This window comes from Nilaparvata lugens, chromosome 9 (assembly GCF_014356525.2).
Source record: "Nilaparvata lugens isolate BPH chromosome 9, ASM1435652v1, whole genome shotgun sequence".
Taxonomy (NCBI): Eukaryota; Metazoa; Arthropoda; class Insecta; order Hemiptera; family Delphacidae; genus Nilaparvata; species Nilaparvata lugens.
Window position 1 is genome coordinate 2,163,402 of NC_052512.1, and position 22,502 is coordinate 2,185,903.

The 22,502-nt window shown below is 34.1% G+C and overlaps 1 protein-coding gene across 3 annotated transcripts; it reads right to left on the minus strand.

Annotated features, from left to right (window-relative positions):
* Positions 1 to 1,590: 1,590 nt before the first annotated feature.
* Positions 1,591 to 21,583, minus strand: LOC111059873 (NADH dehydrogenase [ubiquinone] 1 alpha subcomplex subunit 13). Of its 3 annotated transcripts, none has more exons than XM_039435384.1 (4): positions 21,301 to 21,583; positions 16,006 to 16,156; positions 10,461 to 10,676; positions 1,591 to 1,764 (listed from the first exon to the last, which is right to left on the minus strand). In XM_039435384.1, the coding sequence occupies exons 1-3, from the start codon at positions 21,386 to 21,388 to the stop codon at positions 10,469 to 10,471; spliced, it is 447 nt and encodes a 148-aa protein (XP_039291318.1). In that variant the 5' UTR covers positions 21,389 to 21,583; the 3' UTR covers positions 1,591 to 1,764; positions 10,461 to 10,468. The 3 variants fall into 3 exon arrangements, with proteins under 3 accessions (XP_039291318.1, XP_039291319.1, XP_039291320.1); XM_039435385.1 differs by lacking the exon at positions 1,591 to 1,764 and adding an exon at positions 6,171 to 6,309 and having other exon boundaries at positions 21,301 to 21,551; XM_039435386.1 differs by lacking the exon at positions 1,591 to 1,764 and adding an exon at positions 6,701 to 7,352 and having other exon boundaries at positions 21,301 to 21,551.
* Between the last annotated feature and the right edge of the window lie 919 nt (positions 21,584 to 22,502).

Here is a 22,502-nt window from a genome sequence, read left to right on the forward strand (position 1 = left end):
CGAAAAAAATTGATCACGACACCAACAGATAGGATACATTTTCTCCGTTATTTTGATAGGAAATCTTACTTGTTACAACATTTATGATTCAGGGAGGAAGGATATTAGAAGAAAATTATCGCGTTTTTTCAGTTCTGTGGTTGAATGAGGAATTCGCAGTTTTACACAATTTGGCAACGCTGTTATTTCTTCATGTGAAGAGACTAGTAACAACTTATTTTATTCAGGCTACTATAAGAGTATAGTGTGTGGGAGCAAGGAAGATGCATGAAAAATGTAACGCTCGTCATCTGATCAGAGCTCTTCATGGTCGACTAGCAGGTAACCCGTGCTCCGCAAGGGTCTACTTAAAAACTTGACTAACTGAAAACTTGACGTATTACAATTTTCCATTTCGAGCTAGATTATTACTGCCTTCATTAAGGTGCGTACCGTACAGACTAGACGCCATTACCACACGCATTTTGCTTTTCATCAGCTGATGCTATATGCTTATTATATCTCATCAGCTGATGATTAGCGAAATGCGCGTGTTCGTGGCGCTTAAGTCAGCACACATCTTTATGGCGTTAATTTGATTTGACATTATAATTGACTTGACATCTTACTACATTAGCTCCATGTAAATTATTGACAAAAGAGTTGTCGATATTCCTACATGAATTAAGAAATTTTCAATTCAATCAATTTGTATATCACTTGAGATTCATTGTAGAATGTATCGGGCAATAACGAAATTTCCGGAAAATTCTTGATAAAATGTTGAATGTAGAGTACAGACCTACCTTGGGATAAGTACAGCCTAGAATGTTACCTTTAATATAGGTTGATTTACCCTCAACATGTTTCCATTGTATTCAGAATGTCAACTGTATTTTCGTTTGAAATGTAGCTTAATGAGCATGTGACATTTGTAAGTGTTGTACAACTGAATAAACTGTAACAATTGCAATGTTTTTTTATTAATTTCTTGGATTCCATTAAGGACCGGTTTCCGAGCTCGGGATTTAGCCAAGTTCTATACTTCAAACAGCTGGAGTCAGAAAATTGGCTTTCCGAAACTAGGCGTAATCGAAGTCCACGTTTGTATTAAATTTAAGAAAAATAGAAAATTGAACACAAAATAAAATGAAGAGAAAATAGTGTAAAAGTTTCAGCTATTTTGAATTATTTAGGAATGTTCAATTTCGTCAAGGAAAAACGTTTCCAATTATAGGAATGAGAAAATACAGATTGGTATAGAAACTGCGACTATGTCCCGTTTCGGATAGCAAATTTTCTGACTCCAACTGTTTGAAGTCTGGAACTTAGCTAAATCCCGAACTCGGAAACCGGCCCCAAGTGTCAGTGGAAAATATGATAGAATGTGAAGAATATCTATCTGTGGATATTTGATTAACTGAGTCAAATAGACATTTTCACTATTTTCAATATCATTAACTATTGAGATGATTTTCCAAAAAGTTCCATACTGGTCTGCCCAGAGTATCAACTTTTCATGAATTCAGAGGGAATTTATAAAGTAAATTGAATCCAAAATAGTATGTAACAAATACACGGAGAATTGTTTTCAAATTAAGAATGCGAGAATAAGAATTTTTTCCAAAACAAATTTAATGTACAACAAATTCAATACGGTAATGAAAAATGAACAATTTTTCATAGATATTCTACACAACTACTGTACATACATTTAGATACCTGTTCGCTGAAGTCAACAAGCCTATCAGGATTTGGAGTGTATTTCCAGCAGATGACAAAAATCTGCAACAGATTTTAATACAATAATGAAGCATTGGAAACAATAGAAGAAACGTTCATTGAATAAATAAGCTACCTGAAGCAAATCTGCTTCTAAGTTGCCATATACAAAAACATGCAAATTCAAATATAAATATACACCGTGTCCCACGAAAAGGTTTACACGTTTAATTTTATATTACGTGCCCATCAATGTACCGAACTTTTTTAAATTTTACACTCTTTACAAAGTGGGTGCTGAAAATATTCTGGGGAAATTTCAGATCGCTAACCTTCGTAGAAACAAAATGGCGGCATATTGAAATTGTTACCAATTCGCTTCCTATAAAAACTACTTTGATGAGTTATTATCTGATTTGTTTACTATGTTGTGGTAGTCTTGGCTCATTTGATGATTCTCCCAACAAGATGTTGCTCCACCTCATTTCGCAAATCATGTCAAGCAATTACTAAATGACAAACTTCATGGCCGTTGGATTGATCGTGGAAGTGATTTTTTAGATTGGCCACCCCGATCACCAGATTCAACAGTTTGTGACTTATTTTTATGGGGTTACTTGAAGGGAAAGTTTATACCCATAGCTTCAATGATGAGGAACTAAAACGATAAATAGAAGAGGAACATCTCTGGATACCGCGGAGGTTCTTTGTAAGAGCTTACGAATCATTTCTTGAGCGCTGTTATCAGTGTGTTGCTGTGGATGGATTTCAATTTGAATAATATAGGTCTTGAAGGTTTTTCATTAGGCTATGTTCTAGGTTTTTCATTTAAGTCATATTGCCCTAAAGTGCAACAATAAAAATATTTAAAAAACCAAAAACACCTTTTTAATGTTCTTAAAGTATCGTTTTTCAATTTGCCTCCATTTTGTTTCTACGAAGGTTAGGGAGTTTAAATTTTCCAGAATATTTTTAGAACCTACTTTGTAAACTGTGTAAAGTTTATAAAAGTTCGGTGCATGAATAGGCACTTAATATAAAATCAAACATGTAAACCTCTTCGTAGGACACGGTAATATATCAGCGAACGATATTTTCACAAGAATTTACTTGACATTTAATCATGATATGAACTAATTAATTATTGGCTCAGGTCTTGAAAAACTGAAAAGTGTTATAATGTATAGTCTACCTGAGAAAATTCTTACAAAAAAATAGAACGAAATGTTTTACAAAACATACATTGGTCATGAATTTAATTATGCTACAATTATGCTAAAGTGTATTCAACCAAATTTTGACATTCCTTTTCAGTAAGCGCATATTAACAAACTCATCACAATTATCTTAATCATTGCAAAGCTAACTTGCTGCAACTAAATTCGGGCCCCGGTCATTCTATGTAACTAAATTTTGAGCTATGTAAGAAAACAACAAAAGTTTGGCACTCACCATTAAAACAATATTTAAACTTCAACTCTTCAGAAACACTCAAACATAATTTAAAAAAAATCACACGCATAAATAATTTCCTGATTCTACTCCTACTACCTTGACTGCCATACAGGAATTTACAAAGTGCACTTACAGGCCATGAGACCCCAACTGGGATCTCACCCGATCGTCACAACTGGCCATGAGACTCCAAATGGGATCTCATGCAAGGCTTTCTTCAATCGCTCTGTGATCACATATGGAGTCTCAATCCACATGTTTTGAATGATATTCCTCTTCTACAGTTTCCGATCTTTAAAATGGTATGTTTAGCAAAAGAATAACTGCTATGCAGAATTAAATATTGAGACTCAAATATCAACAAATATTTTTGAGCTTTTGTCAACTTTTACACTCAAACCTATGACTATTCCATCAATTTCGACAATATAAAGAAAAGTTGGTACAACTGATCTAGTACAGCTGGAACCGTTGTGTTCTTCACGCGGTTTTTCGATGAATTCTAACCTATAAAAATGTTTTTCAGTTTCGAGTTTGACCACACGTGTATTTTTTTTTCAATTCGTTTATTTCCACTTGGCATACAATACATGTACATTCAACATTCATGTCATGTACATGACATTCAACAAAACAAGAATCACATTTTTACAAAAACAGTAAAAAGAACATATTGATTGAGTGGAATTCCCCCAGTAAGACTATGCGTCTGAGATTGGGGGACAGTTCCTGCAAGCAGTATTATTCAATAAGTAGTTATATGGTATTATATTACTATAAATTACAATATGTGTGATTAAAATTACACAACTAAGATTCAGATAACAGTAGGTGAATTATAAGTGATAACATAATAATATAGTGTTGGGTGTAGCTTGATATCTAGAGTGGGAGAGCAAGAGGACCCAAAAGCCGGAGGTAATTTATTGTTTTATAACCTCTATTATGTTTTTGAACTATAAATACTTGAAAGTGAGGTATGAGTGTATAAATGAATTTAGCATTTCGAAATATTAATGTATAAAGCTATTCCCCAATGCATTTACTCTTGCTAGGTGTAAGGTGAGTGAATTAGCCTCTCAGCTCCAATCCAGCCTATGCTGAAGAGCCATTTCTTCAACGAGCTTTTAAAAATCACATTGCTGCTGCTCTCGGCCTCCCTCACATTATCTGGAGCATTCTGTATAAAATCTGAGCTAAATAGTATGGTGATTTGAGTTCAGTTCCGTGTATCAATCTAGGTATATAATATCCATGGTTGTTCCTATGTCGTGTTTGATAATTATGTTCGATATTGATGAATAGATCTGCTTTATTTTTCCTAATATAACTGACTAATGTTTTGATGTATAGTTGTCTGATGTTGAGCACAGGGAAGTCCGAGAACAGCAGCGCTGTGGGGTATCTTGATTCCTTTTTCAGAATTGTTTTTATAATTGTTCTCTGGGTGACAGCAAGAGGTTCAAGATCTGCAAACGACACTCCCCCCCCCCAAACAATAATGCCATACTCCAATACTGACTGTGCATAGGCATGATAGATCCTCCTGCACAGTCTGATATTCAGCAAATGGCTCAATTGGGAAAACCCATACAACAATCTTATCAGTCTCTGTTTTAAACACTGAATATAAGGAACCCAACTCAGACGATAATCAAACATGACCCCAAGATACTTATACTGGTCCACTCTATTAATAGATCCACAAGAGCAGGTTGACGATCCTATATTTCTACAGGAGTGCATCTTGATTTGCCTTGAGCATGGGTCTGGTTGATTCCTGGTCACAATGGGCATATATTTGGTTTTGCTCCAGTTTACTGATAGACTATTGTGGTCAAACCAATTTTTAATTTTTGATAGGTCAGAACAGGCATTCTCATAGGCTTCTTCCCACTTTCTACCTGCTGAAATAACAATTGTATCATCAGCAAATAGGAGTACTTTGCTTCTTGTGTTCAGTTGGGAAATGTTGTTAATGTAAATCAGGAACAATATTGGGCCCAGGGTGCTGCCCTGAATGACACCGTATTTTCTTTTGAAAATAGTGCAGTGATAGTGAAGTTATTTCCGTGTCAAGTTAGTATCGGTATTGATATGGAAGCTCAAGAAATTTATGATTGTTTGATGAATATCAGTGATGATGATGATGACATTCTTGATTCCGACTTGGACCCAGAATTTCTCCCCAGTGGCAATGACAGTGATGGTAATTTCAGTGACAATAACGAAGAACCTAATGAAATTGAATCAAATGATGAGATTGATGATTCAGATAATATAAATAATACTGATCTAGACTTATTGACTTGGGGTAATGATGATGGAGTTCGAGAAGATTTTATTTATGATCACTCTGTTACTAGTGTAGGAATAAATCCAGATCTGATTGACACATCGAATGATGGAACTCCTATAGACTTTTTATCTTTATTTTTAGATGATGACATAATTAGTACAATAGTACAAGTTCTATAGTGCTAGAAACTAATAAGTATGCTGATAAACAACTTGCACAACGTTCATCAGAACATGCAAGAATAACAAAATGGATTCCCACTGATTCAGGTGAACTTAAAATTTGGTTTGGGATTGTACCATGAATGGGTTTGGTGAAGTTGCCTGCTATTGAAAATTACTGGAGTAGATCAGAAACACTTTCAACTAATGTATCAAAATACATGTCAAGAAAACGCTTTGAATTATTACTTAACATTCATTTTTGTGATGAAAGCATATATGCTGCGAGTACAACTAAAGTGAGGAAAGTGAGGCCATTGGTTGAGAAATTCAACTGGTGCTATCAACCTGAAAAAGATGTGGTTATCGATGAATCAATAATCCCATTTACAGGACGTCTTTCGTTCAAACAGTTTATAAAAAACAAAAGACATCGTTACGGCATAAAAATTTGTGCACCACCTTATTATACTTTGGGGATGAAAATTTACAGTGGTAAATAGCTGAAAATTCGCGAAATATGACGTTATGGAATTGGTTGAACCATACCTGAATACGGGAAGGACTCTCTTCACAGAAAATTTCTACACCAGTTTGGACTTGGCTAATGAGTTACAAGGTAAGGAAAAACATCTTGTAGGGACACTCCGCTCTAATAGGAAATACAATCCAAAAGATTTGGTCAAAAAGAAGCTGAAAAAAGGAGAATTTATATAATTGTAAAGTTCATCAAATGTTATGGTTTGTAAGTGGAAAGATAAAAGAGACATTCTTATGCTAAGTACAATTGACAAGCCGAGAATGATTGAAATTGAAAAACGAGGTAGGGTGGTTTCAAAACCAGAAGTTGTGATGAATTATAATACAGGTAAGGCTTCGATTGATCTTGCTGATCAACTGTCTTCTTACAGCTCGCTGTGCTCCCTGCTACTCACAATATGTAGCAACTTATGGCAGGAAACTTGCCCAATCAAGGTCAAAGAAGACACGAACAAAATGTTCAACTTGTAACATTTTTTATTGTCAAGACTACTTCTATAATGCACATAAAGTGCGCAAGTGAAAAGGAATTCATTGAGTATTATTTATGAAGAAACTGTTGTAAATGTTTATTTTTCAATTGTGACTAATTTTTTAATAAATATAATAACTTGCTATTCACAATTACCATTTTTTATTCTTACAATTATCTCTTACTCCTTGATAAATGATTGATTCCCACCAAAACCTCATTTATTAGTTTATACTCCCAAAAAGCTCCATGATTACTAGAGTTGCTTGAAACATATGGCACTGGGAGGCCATGAGATCACATATGGGGTCTCAGGCTTTAGAACGCTTGGAATTGTTTTTCTGCACATTATTGAATACGAAATGACACACAAAATTCATTATTATCAATTTAAGATGTCTTATGCTTGTGACCAGGTGTAACACTTCATAGTTTTTCAGCATGGCCCACAGTGACAATCGACCGAGACCCCAATTGGGGTCTCATGGCAGTCAAGTTGTTAAATTTGATTTCCTATTCAACTAGATAAAAATTACTGGTAACTGAAACTTGTCAATTTATTCCTCTGAATGGTAAATGAACCCATTCAGAGGAACGAGGCTCGCACACCGTTACATGATGTTTTCCCAGTTACGTCTCACTTCGAAAATTTTACGGGCTTTTTCACTGAAAATTATTCTCCCTCCACGAGCGTCGAGCATAACTTCCAGTGGAAAAGCCAAAGCTGCAAAAAGGTCAACGCTTGTACAATTCACAAATACAGCAGCTTCTTCGACATGAAATTGAAAATGCACGAAAATTGCTCTAATTTCAACAACTATGCAGCAAGTTAGCAAATTCAATAAAAACATGGTCAATTCTCACATTAAAACTCAAAGTTCAATATAAAGTAAAAATCAAAGTTCATTCAGCTCAATAACAGCTAAGAATATAAGGTACACAAAAACAATTTCAATACTTGTTTGAAATTGACATTTGAAAATGCACGAAAATTGCTCCAATTTCAACAACTATGCAGCAAGTTAGCAAATTCAATAAAAACATGGTCAATTCTCACATTAAAACTCAAAGTTCAATATGAAGTAAAAATCAAAGTTCATTCAGCTCGATAACAGCTAAGAATATAAGGTACAAAAAAACTAATACAATACTACCTTCTCAATATTCACACTATTACACCATTATCTTCAATCATTATAAATTAAATATATTTTGGAATGTGTCAGTTGGTGAGTACTAATTTTGCTTTCATTCAACTTTTCAAAATTCTATTAATATTAAACTGTTTGTTTCTTCCTTTTAAGTGAAAATTTATAAATGGAATGAATGTGCACATAACCTCAATTTAAAATTATAAAGTTTTAGATTTTCTGAATTTTTCGTAACTCATTCTGATTCCTTCAAATTGTATTTTTCAACCGATATAATTGATAAAAAAGCTATTCACATAATGTTATTTCAATAAATTTCCTTATAGACTAGTTAGTTGATGTCTAACCTAAAAAGTCAGGAAATTTATACCCTACTGTACTTTGTTTGAGTGACCGTAGATAAAATAGTGTATACAAATGTTTTATATGGTCTTCAAAGCACTCGTTTGAATGTTTAAGACACGGTTCATACGCTAGCATCGCTCACTTGTGTCTTAACTCTACTCGTACATCCAACTCGTGCTTTAAAGACCCCGGTTATATAAAACTACTATTATAACATTGAAAAAGGTTTGATCAAAATAAACCTTTATTGGAAATGTTAAATAAGTCGAATCAAAAGACTAGTATCCTCGACTGGAGTTGTACTAGCGTGAGGTGTACGCTAGCGTGAGTAGTGCCTTACATTACTGGATAGATAACAGTAACAGACACAAGTAGCCTGATAAAAGTACAGGGTTGGGCAGGGAGGTATGGATGATTTAAAATGACATTTACACAACACTCATTTTTAAACAAAACTCAAAATTTATTTTTTTAGTGTGTACCTTGGATGTTGGTTGCCATTATATAAAATTTAAACACATTTTTAATTTTTAGAAAAAAAAATTGAAACATTTATTATGTAGGCTACGAAAAATAACTTACGTTAAATGCTATCCGTTTTTGTCTTAACAATTATTTAGTAATATTACAATTAAAACATTACTAACAATGACCACATAACTTGTCAAAGTGGTCATATCATTTCCAAAATAAATGATGGAAATAAAATTATTTATTTATTATTTTTGTCCGTATTCACTCCTGTAGATGTTGTGAGAAGTTGTCCATGCTCCTCTGAAGCATTGCACGTGGTACCGCTCGAACTTCGTGTGTTATTGTTTCACTCAGGGCTTCAAGGGTTCGTGGTTTGTTCATGTATACACGTGCTTTTAGGTAGCCCTAAGAATAGTCACAAGATGACAGGTCCGGTGACCGAGGAGGCCACTCCACATCTCCACGCAACAAGATGAGGCGTCCGTGGAAGGCATACCTTAGAAATTCCATAGCTGCTCTCGATTTATGGCATGTCACCCCATCTTGTTGAAAACATACATTATTTACGTTGATAAGTCGTCTTCTCAATTTGGCAGAAGAAATTCACGCAGAATCGTTAGATAACGATCCGAGTTGACAGTGACGGTTCGACCGTTTTCTCGAAAAAATAAGTGTCAATAATAAGTTTTATGGGACTACCTGAATGCTCGTGTATACATGAACAAACCACGAATCCTTGAAGCCCTGAGTGAAACAATAACACTGGAAATTCGAGCGGTACCATGTGCAATGCTTCAGAGGAGTATGGAAAACTTCTCACAACATCTACAGGAGTGTGTGGACAAAAACGGACAGCATGTAACAAATGTTAGTTTTCGTAAATAATCAATGTTTTATTTTTTCCTCTTTTTATTTATTTATTCATTTATTGTATAAAATACTATAATCATAATATAATTATGACATTGGAGGAGAAACTAGGTTGAGCCTGTATTATTTCTCCCCAAAAATGTTGATAAAATGTTAATGTTATGATTGTATTAACACACTGCTTCGTCAATTGATTTTCGGTCTAGGAATAATGATTTGAAAATTTTTAATTTTGAAGGTTGACATACCTAATAATTTCAATGAATCACAGAATTTATCATAAAAAATTAAGAACTTGAGAAATATTGCACTTATTTGAATACAAAATTACAAACCTACTCACTAATAATAAGTTACAGCTGATTAATTTTTATAATGGCAACATCCAAGGTACACACTGAGAAATAAATTTTGAGTCTCAAATAAAAATAAGTGTGTAACTGTTATTTTAAATCATCCATACCTCCTTGCCCAACCCTGTATTATATAGTACGAGAGTCCGCATTTGAATTTTGCTATGTAAAGCTGCGTTTACACTAGAGTTATTAACAAAATGTTAATAGCTTAATCCTTATAGACTTTATTAGATTGAACATAACTTATCATGCACATGATGAACATATTTGTTTGTCAAGTTCCGTTCAATCTAATAGAATCTATAAGGATTAAGTTATTAACATTTTGTTGATAACTTCTGTGTAAACGCAGCTTAATGGTGTGCACACATTAGTTAGTCAATACAAGACTAGTCACGTTTAGTCACAATACTTCACATAGTTGCTTAAGGAGTCATGTCTAATTGCAATGACTAATCAGTGTGTGTTGCGTCATAAGCAGCAATGTGAAGTATTGTGACAAAACGGTACTAGTCTTATCTTTACTAACTGGTGTGTGCCTAGCCTAAGAGAGTCCACGCTAAATGGGTTAGTATTAAATTCGATCGTATGTAATGTGAGTTAATATTGTAGTATTGCTACTAGTCTACTACGCACCTTTGAATCTATGAGAAGAGGAACAGTTTGGACTTCTTCATGTAAGCCTCTTCGTCGGCATGCGCAAAGTATTCCTTCATGTTTCGCTTGTAGAGAGTGTCGGGGGGCAGAGTCTTGAACACCCGTTCTCCATAGTAGGTTCCAACAACCCAGCCGTCTACATTCTTCATCAGTTCCGTTTCTTCATCGAAGTTACGACGCAACTGTTTCAAGTATCTGCAAAATCAATCAATTCGATAAAAGTCGATCTAAGTGGATTTTATTAATAGCTAGCTGAGGCCTATTTCACAAAGGTACAAGTATTGTTACCAACCATGGTTACGAACAAGTACTTGTAGTTACAAGTTTACAAGTACTCACGTTTCACAAAAATGTATGATCTACAAGTTTACAATTTTACAAGTCTACAAGTACTTCAATAGTAAACATAACCTATTTTCATGATGATTTCCTTTTTTCATCCTTTATAAAGGTTACTTGTACTTTTCAATAATTATTACTTTGAAAATATTTGAAAGCAATATAATGTTTTTTGTAAAGTCTACTCCATTTATTGCTGAATTTGTAACCTACACAGTATATGTACTCTGTATATGTATAGTAAATGTACTATATATAATGTATACTATATATACTGTGTATATACACTATAGTACACATAACCTATGAGGTAACACATCACTAACTATTTTGGAAATTTATTAAATTCAATTTCCTGATGCATATCTTTCCAAAATAATGAATTATAGAGGAATATAGGGCATTTTTGATATTATAGATATTTAAAATTATTTTAATGATCAATTGTAAATCCTTTACATAGCTTTCCACTTCGGTAGAAATTTCATTGTTACGAACAAGTAATTTCGACAAAAATTGTTGGCTACAATGAAAATCTTTGTGAAACACTTGTTCGTAACAAGCAAATCACTTGTAAACTTGTAGAAATTCATTGTAACTACAAGTTTACAATTCTGCTTTTGTGAAACGCTAGTAATCAGCTGTTCTCCAAAACCATGGTTGGCAACAAGACTTGTAACCTACTTGTACCTTTGTGAAACGGGCCCCAGGTAACCCATGCTCCGCTAGGGTCCAATTGAAAACTGGAATCTTGAAGAGTTTAAAATAGCCCTATAACCATCCTTGGTAAATTAAGAATCTATATCCAAAATTTAAAATTAATCAGTCCAGCAGTTGAGACGTGATGATGCGTCATTCGTAAATTTCCTATGCCATACGTGTATAAGCACTACCTCCGTTAACAAAGCCGTAGCGTATTCGTGTGACGTCAGCACAGGTAGGGCTCCTACACCAATAAAAACACAAGCTGATATAGATCAGCTGAAATCAACGAATTTTTATTGGTGTAGGATCCCTACCTGTGCTGACGTCACACGAATGCACTACGGCTTTGTTTACGGAGGTAGTGGTATAAGCCAGTTCTTTCCTTTATTATTATTTTTTTTTTTTTTTTTTAGGATTACGTCCTAAAGACTCCAGTCATGGAGTATAAGACAAGTCATGTTATTACATAATAATTCTAACACTAAGTAGTTCAACCTAGTTTAGGTTTGAAAGGAATTCTTGTACACTATAAAAAGCTCTATCAACTAAATATTTTTTAATTTGTTTTTTGAAAATCTTCAAATCATCATTACTTTTCAAGATTTACAGAGTGTCCCACGAAAAGTGTAACAGCCGTAAACCATAGATTCAACATGAAATTTGCAACAAAAATTTTCTTACATCGACCTTAGTTTTCGAGATATATAGATTTTTCGATATTTTTTAAAAACGACAATAACTAGAAAACTATAAGTCGAAATCCAATTCTAAGAATGTTGTTGGAAAGAGGAAGAAATTTACAATAAGATTAACACAATGTTTTCGTTTGTTTGACGTTTTTGAACTTTTTATAAGCGTTTGAACTGTTTGAAATTTACCTTTGAACTCGACAAATGAACTTTTTCACGTTTGAGCGCTCATAAGAAGTTCAAAAACGTTGAACACAAAGGATGAAATTAAATGAATCTTATTGGAAGCTTCTTCCTCATTCCAACCATATCCTTACAATTAGATTTTGACTGATAGCTTTTTAGTTATTAAAGTGTTTTCAAGATATCGAAAAATCTATATATCTTGAGAACTAAGGTCGATATAAGAAAATGTTACTATACAAATTCTATGTAGATTCTATGGTCTTCGGCTGTTACACCTTCCGTGGTAAACACTCTATTATAGATTACATTGATAGTATTATTGCTCTCAGACTTATATAGAAGCCAACATCAAACCCTTGAGGTTCATATGAGTGTTTAATAATTTATTGATATTTCAATAAATAAATAAATTTAAATTCCAATACATATGCAGATAAATTAATGTTACTCGTACACATTTAAATAATTAGGCAACTGTTAACTTCAACATTATTAAATTTCAGGCTTGCATGACATCTATATTCAAGTTATTGTAAAGGTGCGTACAGATTTACGCGCCGCGAACATGAGCAATTCACTTTTAATCAGCTGATGCCAAGCTTTTTATATCTGTATCTTACCGTTTCTGTAAAAATACAGATATAGTCAGCTGATTAAAAGTGAATTGCTCATGTTCGCGGCGCGTATATCTGTACGCACCATACAGTACTTTATTCTAAATAGAATTTGAGTTAGATCAATATTAAATTGTTCATACATTAATCAATATTTTGATGAATCAATAAATAAATAACGATGCAAATATTTCAGATATCTGCAAAATAGAATGAATACATAATACAGTGTGTACAAAAAAGAATGACCCGATTTTAAATAGACCTCTATAACACTGACAAATTGCATACTAAAATACTCGAGTTTACGAAAATGCACTCATAAATGTTCAATATTTGCTCCATTGTCTGCACGGACGACATCTAGTCTGTTCGGAAGTCGGTCTAGTCGGAAAGTTGGATAGGGCGTACAGGACCGCGAGACCAAGCTTTACACTCTTGGGCTGCTATGTCCCCTGACATAACAACATGCGATTTTTTCCTGTGGGGATATGTAAAACAACATGTTTACGTTCCTCCCTTACCTCGTGACATTGATGAACTGAAAACCCGAATATCAGCGGCTGTAGCCTCAGTGACAGAGGACACCTTACGCTCAGTTTGGAATGAATTAAGCTACAGACTAGATGTTGTCCGTGCAGCCAATGGAGGACATATTGAACACATTGTAGAACATAGGCTAATGACTTTGTAATTTGATGACGTGGTCTTTTGTACAATAATACATGGTGCGAATTTTAAAATTATCAGTACATTTAGCGCCAGTTAACAAGCTCCAGTTTAAAGCTAGTCCGAGTCTATCACGGGTTTTAAGACCGCAGTTCAAGATTGGAGTGAGCTGTGGTTTAAAAAAGCTGCATCGACTGAGAGAATTTTCCAGCAATTATTAGAGGGAGAGAGTTGAGTAAATGAGATCAGATATAGTGAGGTCCACGTTATAATGGCAGAGGAGAAAGATAGGAGAACAACTTTGCCGATCCTCACTGTCTTGTCAATGCCTTCTTGACGGTAGCTGATACAGGTTTATTAATAAAACAAAATAAATCTTATAGCACCCTTTATTCTTTAAAAAACATTAAAATAGTTGAACAACTAGTTTCGGTTTGCACCATCTTAAGGTTCTAGCTTTTATTTTAGAACCTGAAGATGGTGCAAACCGAAACTAGTTGTTCAACTATTTTAATGTTTTTTAAAGAATAAAGGGTGCTATAAGATTTATTTTGTTTTATTAATTAAAAGCAGCCCATGTCTATAAGTGTTTTAGGTTTATTAATGTAATATTAGTTGTTTATTCTCGTTTAAAATAATCAATTACATTTTATTAAGCAAGAAAATATATTTTTCAATAATATCATAATTAAGATTAAATATTTTATCAATTAATTATCAATTCTACATTGTCAGGAGACAGTCTGGCAACAGAGCAAAGCGAGAAAGAGATAGCGCTATCTGCTTTGTTGAATGATAGACAAGGATAGCAATACTATTGCTAATCAAACACTGCCATTATAACGAGGACCTCACTATAGACTCAACACAACTGCCTCTGTTGTTTCTGTTACTTCCAGTTTTATTGAGCTCAGTGTTTACGTGACGCAATGTGCCAACTCTACATTCCTTGTCAATAAGCCCCTTTAAAGGACGTTTTGACATGCGTACCCCTCATGAGTTGTACATCGGTGATAAAAAAGGAGGAATTTCTAACCTACAATTTCAAACTCCCAATTTAGGTTTTTCCAACAGCATTATTTACAAAATGAAAATGAAGCAACTATACCTAAGCATTACAAACATTCAACTTATGCTAGAATATTCATTTTAAATTATTATTATCATTTGGTCGAGTTGGAAACATCACGTTTAGGAAAATGTATTCTATTCAAACTTATCCAGATGATTTCAAGGATGAAAGCATCATTTGAAAGTTACACTTTAAAAAATGAAGAATTTTTGTAGAATAATTGTGGTATTACGTTACGATAAAAACGTGATGGGGGGGTGAAGTGGGTTGATTAAGAATACTATTGAAACATGGCTCCCCCTCCCACCGAACATAAAGCCACAGGCATTTTCGACGTTTCAAAAATCCTCTCAATTATGTTGAGCCAAATTCAAGAAAAATTTTTTCATGAATAATCAACTTATTACTGAAAAAGATGATTTTTAATTTTTCCTATATACTTAAAATAGATCATGCTTATGCGCAATCACTTTTCCAATATGGAATTGAGATATGGGGGCTGCTTATGATATCCATATGAACAAATTATTCACTTTACAGAAACACCTTATCAGAGCTGCATTATACAGGCCAAGATTGTACCCTAGTAGACTTCTTTTTCAAGAATTCCAGGTGCTTACAGTGAGTCAAATATATGTTAAAAGAATCATATTATTCATTAATAAGAATAGTGATACATTCAACTTAAGGAATAATCCATATAATTTGCGTCCCTCCAATCCATTACAATTTGATATTGACTTTACCAGCTTAAGTGTATGTAGACGTCAGTTTGAATATCAGTGTTACTTGTTTATAAAGTCCCAACTGGTTTCATTATTAATAGAATTACAAAATCCATAATGGATCTTATACTGGATTGGATTAGGATAAATGTTTATTTTAAATTATCTATATCCATTATGTAGTGTTTCAATCTTATGTTATAAATTTAAAAAAATATTATTGTCATGGCTTCCTTGAATTGGTCTTTTTGAGTTTGTCACTTGCTTGTGATTTTGTTACTTTTGTCTTATCGTTTGTAAGTATTGAGATGTGACCTGGTTTCCATAATTTTATTTATTCAAGTGGTTTGAATAAGCTCTTTTTCTTTCTATTGACATGTTTGCTGTAACTAGTTGTTCGAACTCACTGCTGGCGCACAAGATTTCTTTGCCGGTAGTGCTATTTGTAAGTTAGAATATTTATTTTATCAATCTGTATTATTTTATGGCAAATAAATGAATTTGGATTTGAAGATCAGTACTTACTCTCTGTCTCTTTCAGCAAATATCATAGGCAAAAGAGCCAACATGGAGCTTCGTTCTTCAACGAGTTTTTTATCATAATTGGTTATGTTGCGCTTCAACATGTACGTGCCATAGCAAACCCCGGTAAGGTATAAGGCTACCAGTGCTTTAGCTGAAATTCAATACAAATATTACGTATTTTACTAGAATATTTCGAAAACAACTGTCAATTTAGTGTCATCAAAAATGCATATTATTATATTCCTCTTAAGTAGATTGCAATAGTGTACATCTATGCTTCCAATAGCAGCAAGAGACCTGTCGACCAGGCGATTTCAGAGCGCGCTTGTTGGTAGAAAACTCATTGTATTTCATCAGTGAGCTCTTCATGTTGGATCTTAACGCCGGTTACACATTGGGCGGTTTCTGCCGCGGCGGTAATTTCGTCGAGCAGTAGTCTATAGGCTTAAATGGAAGCTTACAAACTGGGCGGCAGAAACGCCGCGCGGCCATATTGCCGTTAGCGGCAGCTGTGCAGCCGTCCACTGCCACTGCGGCTGGCGGTGTTTTTGCCGCTCTTGTCTACGCAGTGGCGTACGTGACCAAATGGGCGTTTACACATTTGGCGGTTGTCTACCGTCGCCGCTGATCAGTCGTCTTTCTCAGTTGCTCCAAGTCAGAGGTCTTTGGAAATCAGCCTTTTAATTTGTGTCTTGTTGTAGAGTTTATGGGTTGTTTTTGTTTATAACATTTATTTATTGTTTCAAGTGTTTGTGGTTGACAAGTGTGAGAAAATGAGTGAGTTAATAGACAATGAGTAGTTGATATCATTTGTAGAACAGAGGCCAGTTTTGTGGGACAAAATCCTCGACATATTTAAGGATCGAGATGCAACAAGGAATGCGTGGAAGGAAGTGTGTATGTGTGTAAGTGTATATAACAACGTACAGAATGCTCTTATTTCTCTGCTGTCTTCATTTCCTTCGATGGTACAACAAAATTGCTTAAAGTTTTTACCTTTCCATTTTGAGTTATATATACTTTTAATATATACTTTTAATACTTTTACACAATTAACTGAACACTCATGAAACAGAGAATTCACAACACATTTGCAAAGAACTACAAGAATTATTTGGCTACTGATCATACGTGGCGGTATTTTTGCCGCTGAATGTGTAAGCTTGACTTTTTTTCGAGGCGACGACGGCAGTTTCGCCGCCGCGAACTGCCCAGTGTGTAACCAGCGTAAGGTTTTTGTAACCACATTATGTACCTAAAATACGAAATACTAGCGAGTAGAAAAAGTAGTAATACCTACAGAGTGATTTTAAGTAGGCTACTGTTACCTTATTAAAGCGTATGGTAAATTGTTTTTAAGGAGGAAATTCACACATATAGTGAGGTCTACGTTAAAATGGCAGTGTTTGATTAGCAATGGTATTGCTATCCTTGTCTATCATTCAACAAAGCGGATAGCGCTATCTCTTTCTCACTTTGCTCTGTTGCCTGATCGTCTTTTAACAATGTAGAATTGATAATTGATTAACAAAATATTTTATCTTAGCCTAATTATGAAAATTCATAAATGAAATTAATTATGAAATTATTTCACTGAGACGTCGTCAACCTTGATTGACGTTTGTTTTGTTTCAAAACTGATAGAGACTAAGGATGTGGATGTAATAGAGCTGGACTATCTGATCATTACGCCCAGGTAATCAAATATACCATGACGGAAGCAGATTGTAATGAAGGCAAGCTATTTTCAACAAAAGTATTCTCGGACTATGCTAAACAGAAATTCCAGAGAAAGTTGCAGAATTTGGATTGGTCGGAGGCTATCGATTTTGAGGGTTCCCTGGATGGAAAGTTTGATAAATTTCTCGAGATGTACTGCAAAGCTTTCAATGAATCTTTCCCTATTGTTTACAGGAAAGAAAGACAAGAAGAAAAATATTGAATGGGCTTCTCCTCTACTGAAACATGCTTGTGATGACAAAAAGACCTCCTACTGTTTAAAAAAATGTTTCCAAACAATAAGGCAATCAAAGATAGACTTGCTAACCTGTCTCAACTGATTCGTCATTTGATAAATCACTCAAAAAAGCTCATGCAGAAAAGATGCTAGCCTCTTCAGAAAATAAATCCAAATCAATATGGAATTTAATAAAAAGGAAACGGTTGCCAATACTACAAAAAAGAAGTACCCAGTAGCAGTAGATGGAGTTAGAATGAATTCAGTGCATGATATTACAAATAAATGTAATGAGTACTTCTTAAATGTCGCAGATAGTCAACCCAGCACTCAGCTATCCTTTAAAGAGCAGCTAGCAAATGTGGAACATGTCAATAATGTATTGGAAAGATTCCCTGTATTTTTGGACCACGACGTATCTTGTGCGGTACAACAAATAAAGAGCAAAATGACAAGCGGATTAGATGATGTACCTTGTAGGATATTAAAGGAATGCTTTGGCCCAATATGTGCACCTATAACAAAATTAATAAATTTGTCATTCAGCACAGGAACCTTTCCTCACCAACTGAAACTTGGCAGAGTGATTCCTATCCATAAAAAGGGAGCAATTGAGGAGGTTTGCAACTTCCGACCAATACAAATTACAAGTTGCTTCTCAAAGTTATTAGAAAAACTAGCAGAAAGAACAGTAACAGAGCACCTTAAATCGAATAAAGTTCTTTCTCCATACCAATTTGGATTTCAGCAAGGAAAATCCACCACTGATGCCGTAAATGAGTTCCTGTTTAGAATATATGAGGCTCTAGATGATAATAAAAATGCGTTAGGATTGTTCATTGACCTTCAAAAAGCCTATGATAGCCTGGATCACAATATCTTAATGGAAAAGATTCACTACTATGGGGTCAGAGGATCAGCATTTGATTGGTTGAGGTCATTCATAACAGAAAGATCACAGGTCGTTGAAATTGAAGCAGAAAATCAGCAAGTAGAAAATTATAGATACAGATCTAAATTTGGAAAGTTGAAGAGAGGAGTGCCGCAGGGAACAATTATTGCCCCGATATTGTTCTCATTATACATCAACGATCTCCCAAGCAATATAGAAGGAGCCAGCAGTGTTATGTTCGCCGACGATGCCAATTTCCTCATTATAGGAGATACTAATCAGGAGTTACAACATCGAGGAGAACAGGTAGTAGATGGCATCCACAATTGGTGTGAAGCAAATGCTCTTAAGGTGAATATCAAGAAGACATGCTACCTCAGCTTCTCCATAACTCATCTCAACACACCAGTCATCTTTGATTTTGGAATTGATCTCCAACAGATCGAACCGGCAAATGTCTGCAACTTCTTGGGAATAAAAATGGATTCTGGATTGAAATGGAATGACCACATTCACAACTTAATGAAGAAACTCAGTAAGGCCACATTTGCAATCTCTAGACTGTCAAAAACAATGCACCAGCAAATAGTATTTTCGGCGTACTACGGTTACTTCCAGCCTCTCCTTACCTATGGGTTGCTGTTTTGGGGCACGTCACCAGAAATGATCAGAGTGTTCAGAGCGCAAAAAAGAGTACTTAGAATAATGCTGAAGAAACCACCTAGAACATCATGCAGAGCATTATTCCGAGCAACAGGGATACTCACTTTGCCTTCTCTGTATATTCTCGAATCCGCGGCTTTCGGCCTCAAACACGCATCTTTGTGGTCAAGAGGTGCCGACCTCCACAACTACAACACCCGATCGAGAAACTCATACAGGATACAACAACACAGGACGGCGTTTTATGAAAAAAATCCTAGTCACATCAGTAAGAAGATACTCAACTCCCTGCCTCAACACCTTAAACATATGGACAATTCAGTGAATTTGAAAAGTAGACTGAAAGAATGGTTGAAAGAAAAATGCTTCTATAATTTAAATGAACTAATAGCTTTAAACAATGTATAAAATTTTATTATGTAATTGACGATTGCCATACAATTTTATTGTACATGCAGTGATGGAATAAATTCAAATTCAAATTGAAAAATATAATTTCTAGCTTGATATAATATAATTGATTACATTAAACGAGAATGAAACGTTCATATTGCATTAATAAACCTGTATCAGCTACCGTCTATAGAAGGCATTGACAAGACAGATCACCGGCAACGATTTCACAGTGAGTAGTCCTCACTGAAAGAGTAAAGAGGAGATAACAAGTTTTATATGTCTGTTTGTATTTTTATTTCAATAGGAGCTTGAATATCATGAAATTTGTGTTTTTTTTTCAATTTAAATGACAAAATCTATCTAGTACAAAAGCCATGATATTCGTAGCCCAATTTATAGATAAAAAAGTGCAATGAGATTGTGCAATTATGAGATTGGTAGCGATTTAGTAGCGACATTGATTTGAATTCAAGCCAGGAGGCATATGTAAGGCTGGTCAATAACGGTTTAATGAATATTAAATATTGCACATACACTGAATAATCAGTTAGGAGATTTCAGCACAAAATAAACAACCAATAACAATAAATAAACCACTAAAAAATTACAATTTATAAAGTTAGAAGAAAACCCTAATATAGGGCAGCGAAGAAAAAGTAAACAAAATAAACTGAAAAGTGCAAAAACATAACCTCAAAAAATGTTCCTCTAAGCGTTTTGCTATAATAAAAAAACAATGTAAGTCGACTTGTATGTGCTAATGCTCGTTCAACCGTTAGTGGTCAGTCTTAATTGGTTCGTTGGTTGCCTGGTCAGTGGCCTGGTAAGGTAACTTGTAATTTTGATGTCTAGCGGTAAGGAAGAAACAGAACAAGACAGTAAAAAAAAAAATAGTAGGTGCCACCTAGTCTAGCCTAACTATAGTGAGGTCCACGTTATAATGACAGTATTTGATGAACTTTGGTTTTGCTATCCTTTTCTATCATTCGACAAAGCCGGTGGTACTATTCTTTTCTAGGTCCACAACGATGCCAATTATGTTTTTGACAGTGTAGAAGTATAATTAATTGATGCAGAGAATTGGCATCGCTATTCTCCTATCTTTATATACTGCCATTATAATGTGGACCTTACTATAGATGGTAAATTGAATATAAGGGATTTTTTATTTTTGAAAATGTTATTTAAGCTATGTAGGCTACTTTTAAGTTAATGTAGTTTTACTAGGCATAAGTTAACCTAAATTTATTATGGTAAGAAATAGAAACTTAGTCAATTTTTCTCGAACAATATTTTCAACAAGTATTAAAGAGAACTAACCCGCAATAGACCTACAGAGACCAACTATTTTTTTTAATGAAATAAAATTAAAATAATAGACACTGACCTGGCAAGAATTTTTTCGCAGGTTTTCTTGCAAAATTTAGAGGCTGGTAGCCTTCTGGAGGAGGCAGCTCTTGCATTTTTGAAGCCATTACTTATCAACTTGAGTATAGTTGAATATAATAGATTGCTGTAGAAACTTTGTCCAGAAAGTTATTTGGACAAAATTCCTACCAAGTGATGGATAAGAAAAATAACCTTCAAATCTCAAATTGGATTTCTAAAGAAGTAATAACATATGATTTGTGTTCGTCCTTGAACGAGTCGCCTAAGAAACGCGAATTTCACTAGCAGACTTTGGTAGCGGAACCGGAAAGTGATAAGACAGAGCTACCAACTAAACCTGGTAACCGCTACTGTAGCGGATGGATAGCGGTTCTTGTTAGCTGTTACCTTTTAATCACTTCCTATTCCTACTTAACCGCGAATTTTTAATTTCAATCACGAGTTTCATACATTGCGAATTATATTAATTTACTAGGAATAAATTTTTTTGATGGATGAATTACGAGACTAAAATTTTGATAAAATGATAAAATATGCTGTTACGACCATGCAGAAATGAACAAAAAATATGATTTGACTGACAAAATTGATCTTTTGATAATTATTGAGATTTCGTTTTTCAAATGCCAGGTTCGATTATTATTTTTCATCAAGCTACAAAATTAGCCTACTTCATCAAATAAAATTGAATGATGGTGGCTAATTCCTAGATAAATAATAAATTAATATCCTTCCTTATTTATCCAGCATATTGTTGAATTGAAAATTAGAAAGATCTAAGCAAGTCTAAGCAGCTTATTATCATCAAATAAAATTTAATGATGGTAGCTAATTCCTAGATAAATAATATCCTTCCTTATTTATCCAGCATATTGTTGAATTGAAAATTAGAAAGATCTAAGCAAGTAAATAAATAAAATTACATTTTAAAAATAATAATTGCAATATGGAAACAAAGTTACCGTATATATTCACTTCTCCTTATATGGCCATCAAAATTGATAGAATGAATGAAAATTCTTAAGTAATATATTGAAATGTTTGATTATAATATTGATTTTTTTTTCAATTAAAGTAACTTAATTAATTGAAAATGGCAAAGAAAAATAGTCGATTCATGTCCTAGTAAATTGATGAAACATTTTGAAAGCTATATAGGTAACTTACTTGCAATGAGAATTTTTATTTCATTCCGTTTTC

Excerpts from the sequence above, each read along its gene's own strand:
- LOC111059873 (XM_039435384.1), bottom strand. The coding sequence starts at position 21,388 with ATGGCTTCAAAAATGCAAGAGCTGCCTCCTCCAGAAGGCTACCAGCCT. Across the intron at positions 16,157-21,300 it reads TGCGAAAAAATTCTTGCCAG|CTAAAGCACTGGTAGCCTTA; the intron begins GTCAGTGTCTAT and ends ATTGAATTTCAG. Across the intron at positions 10,677-16,005 it reads TTTGCTGAAAGAGACAGAGA|ATACTTGAAACAGTTGCGTC; the intron begins GTAAGTACTGAT and ends TTGATTTTGCAG.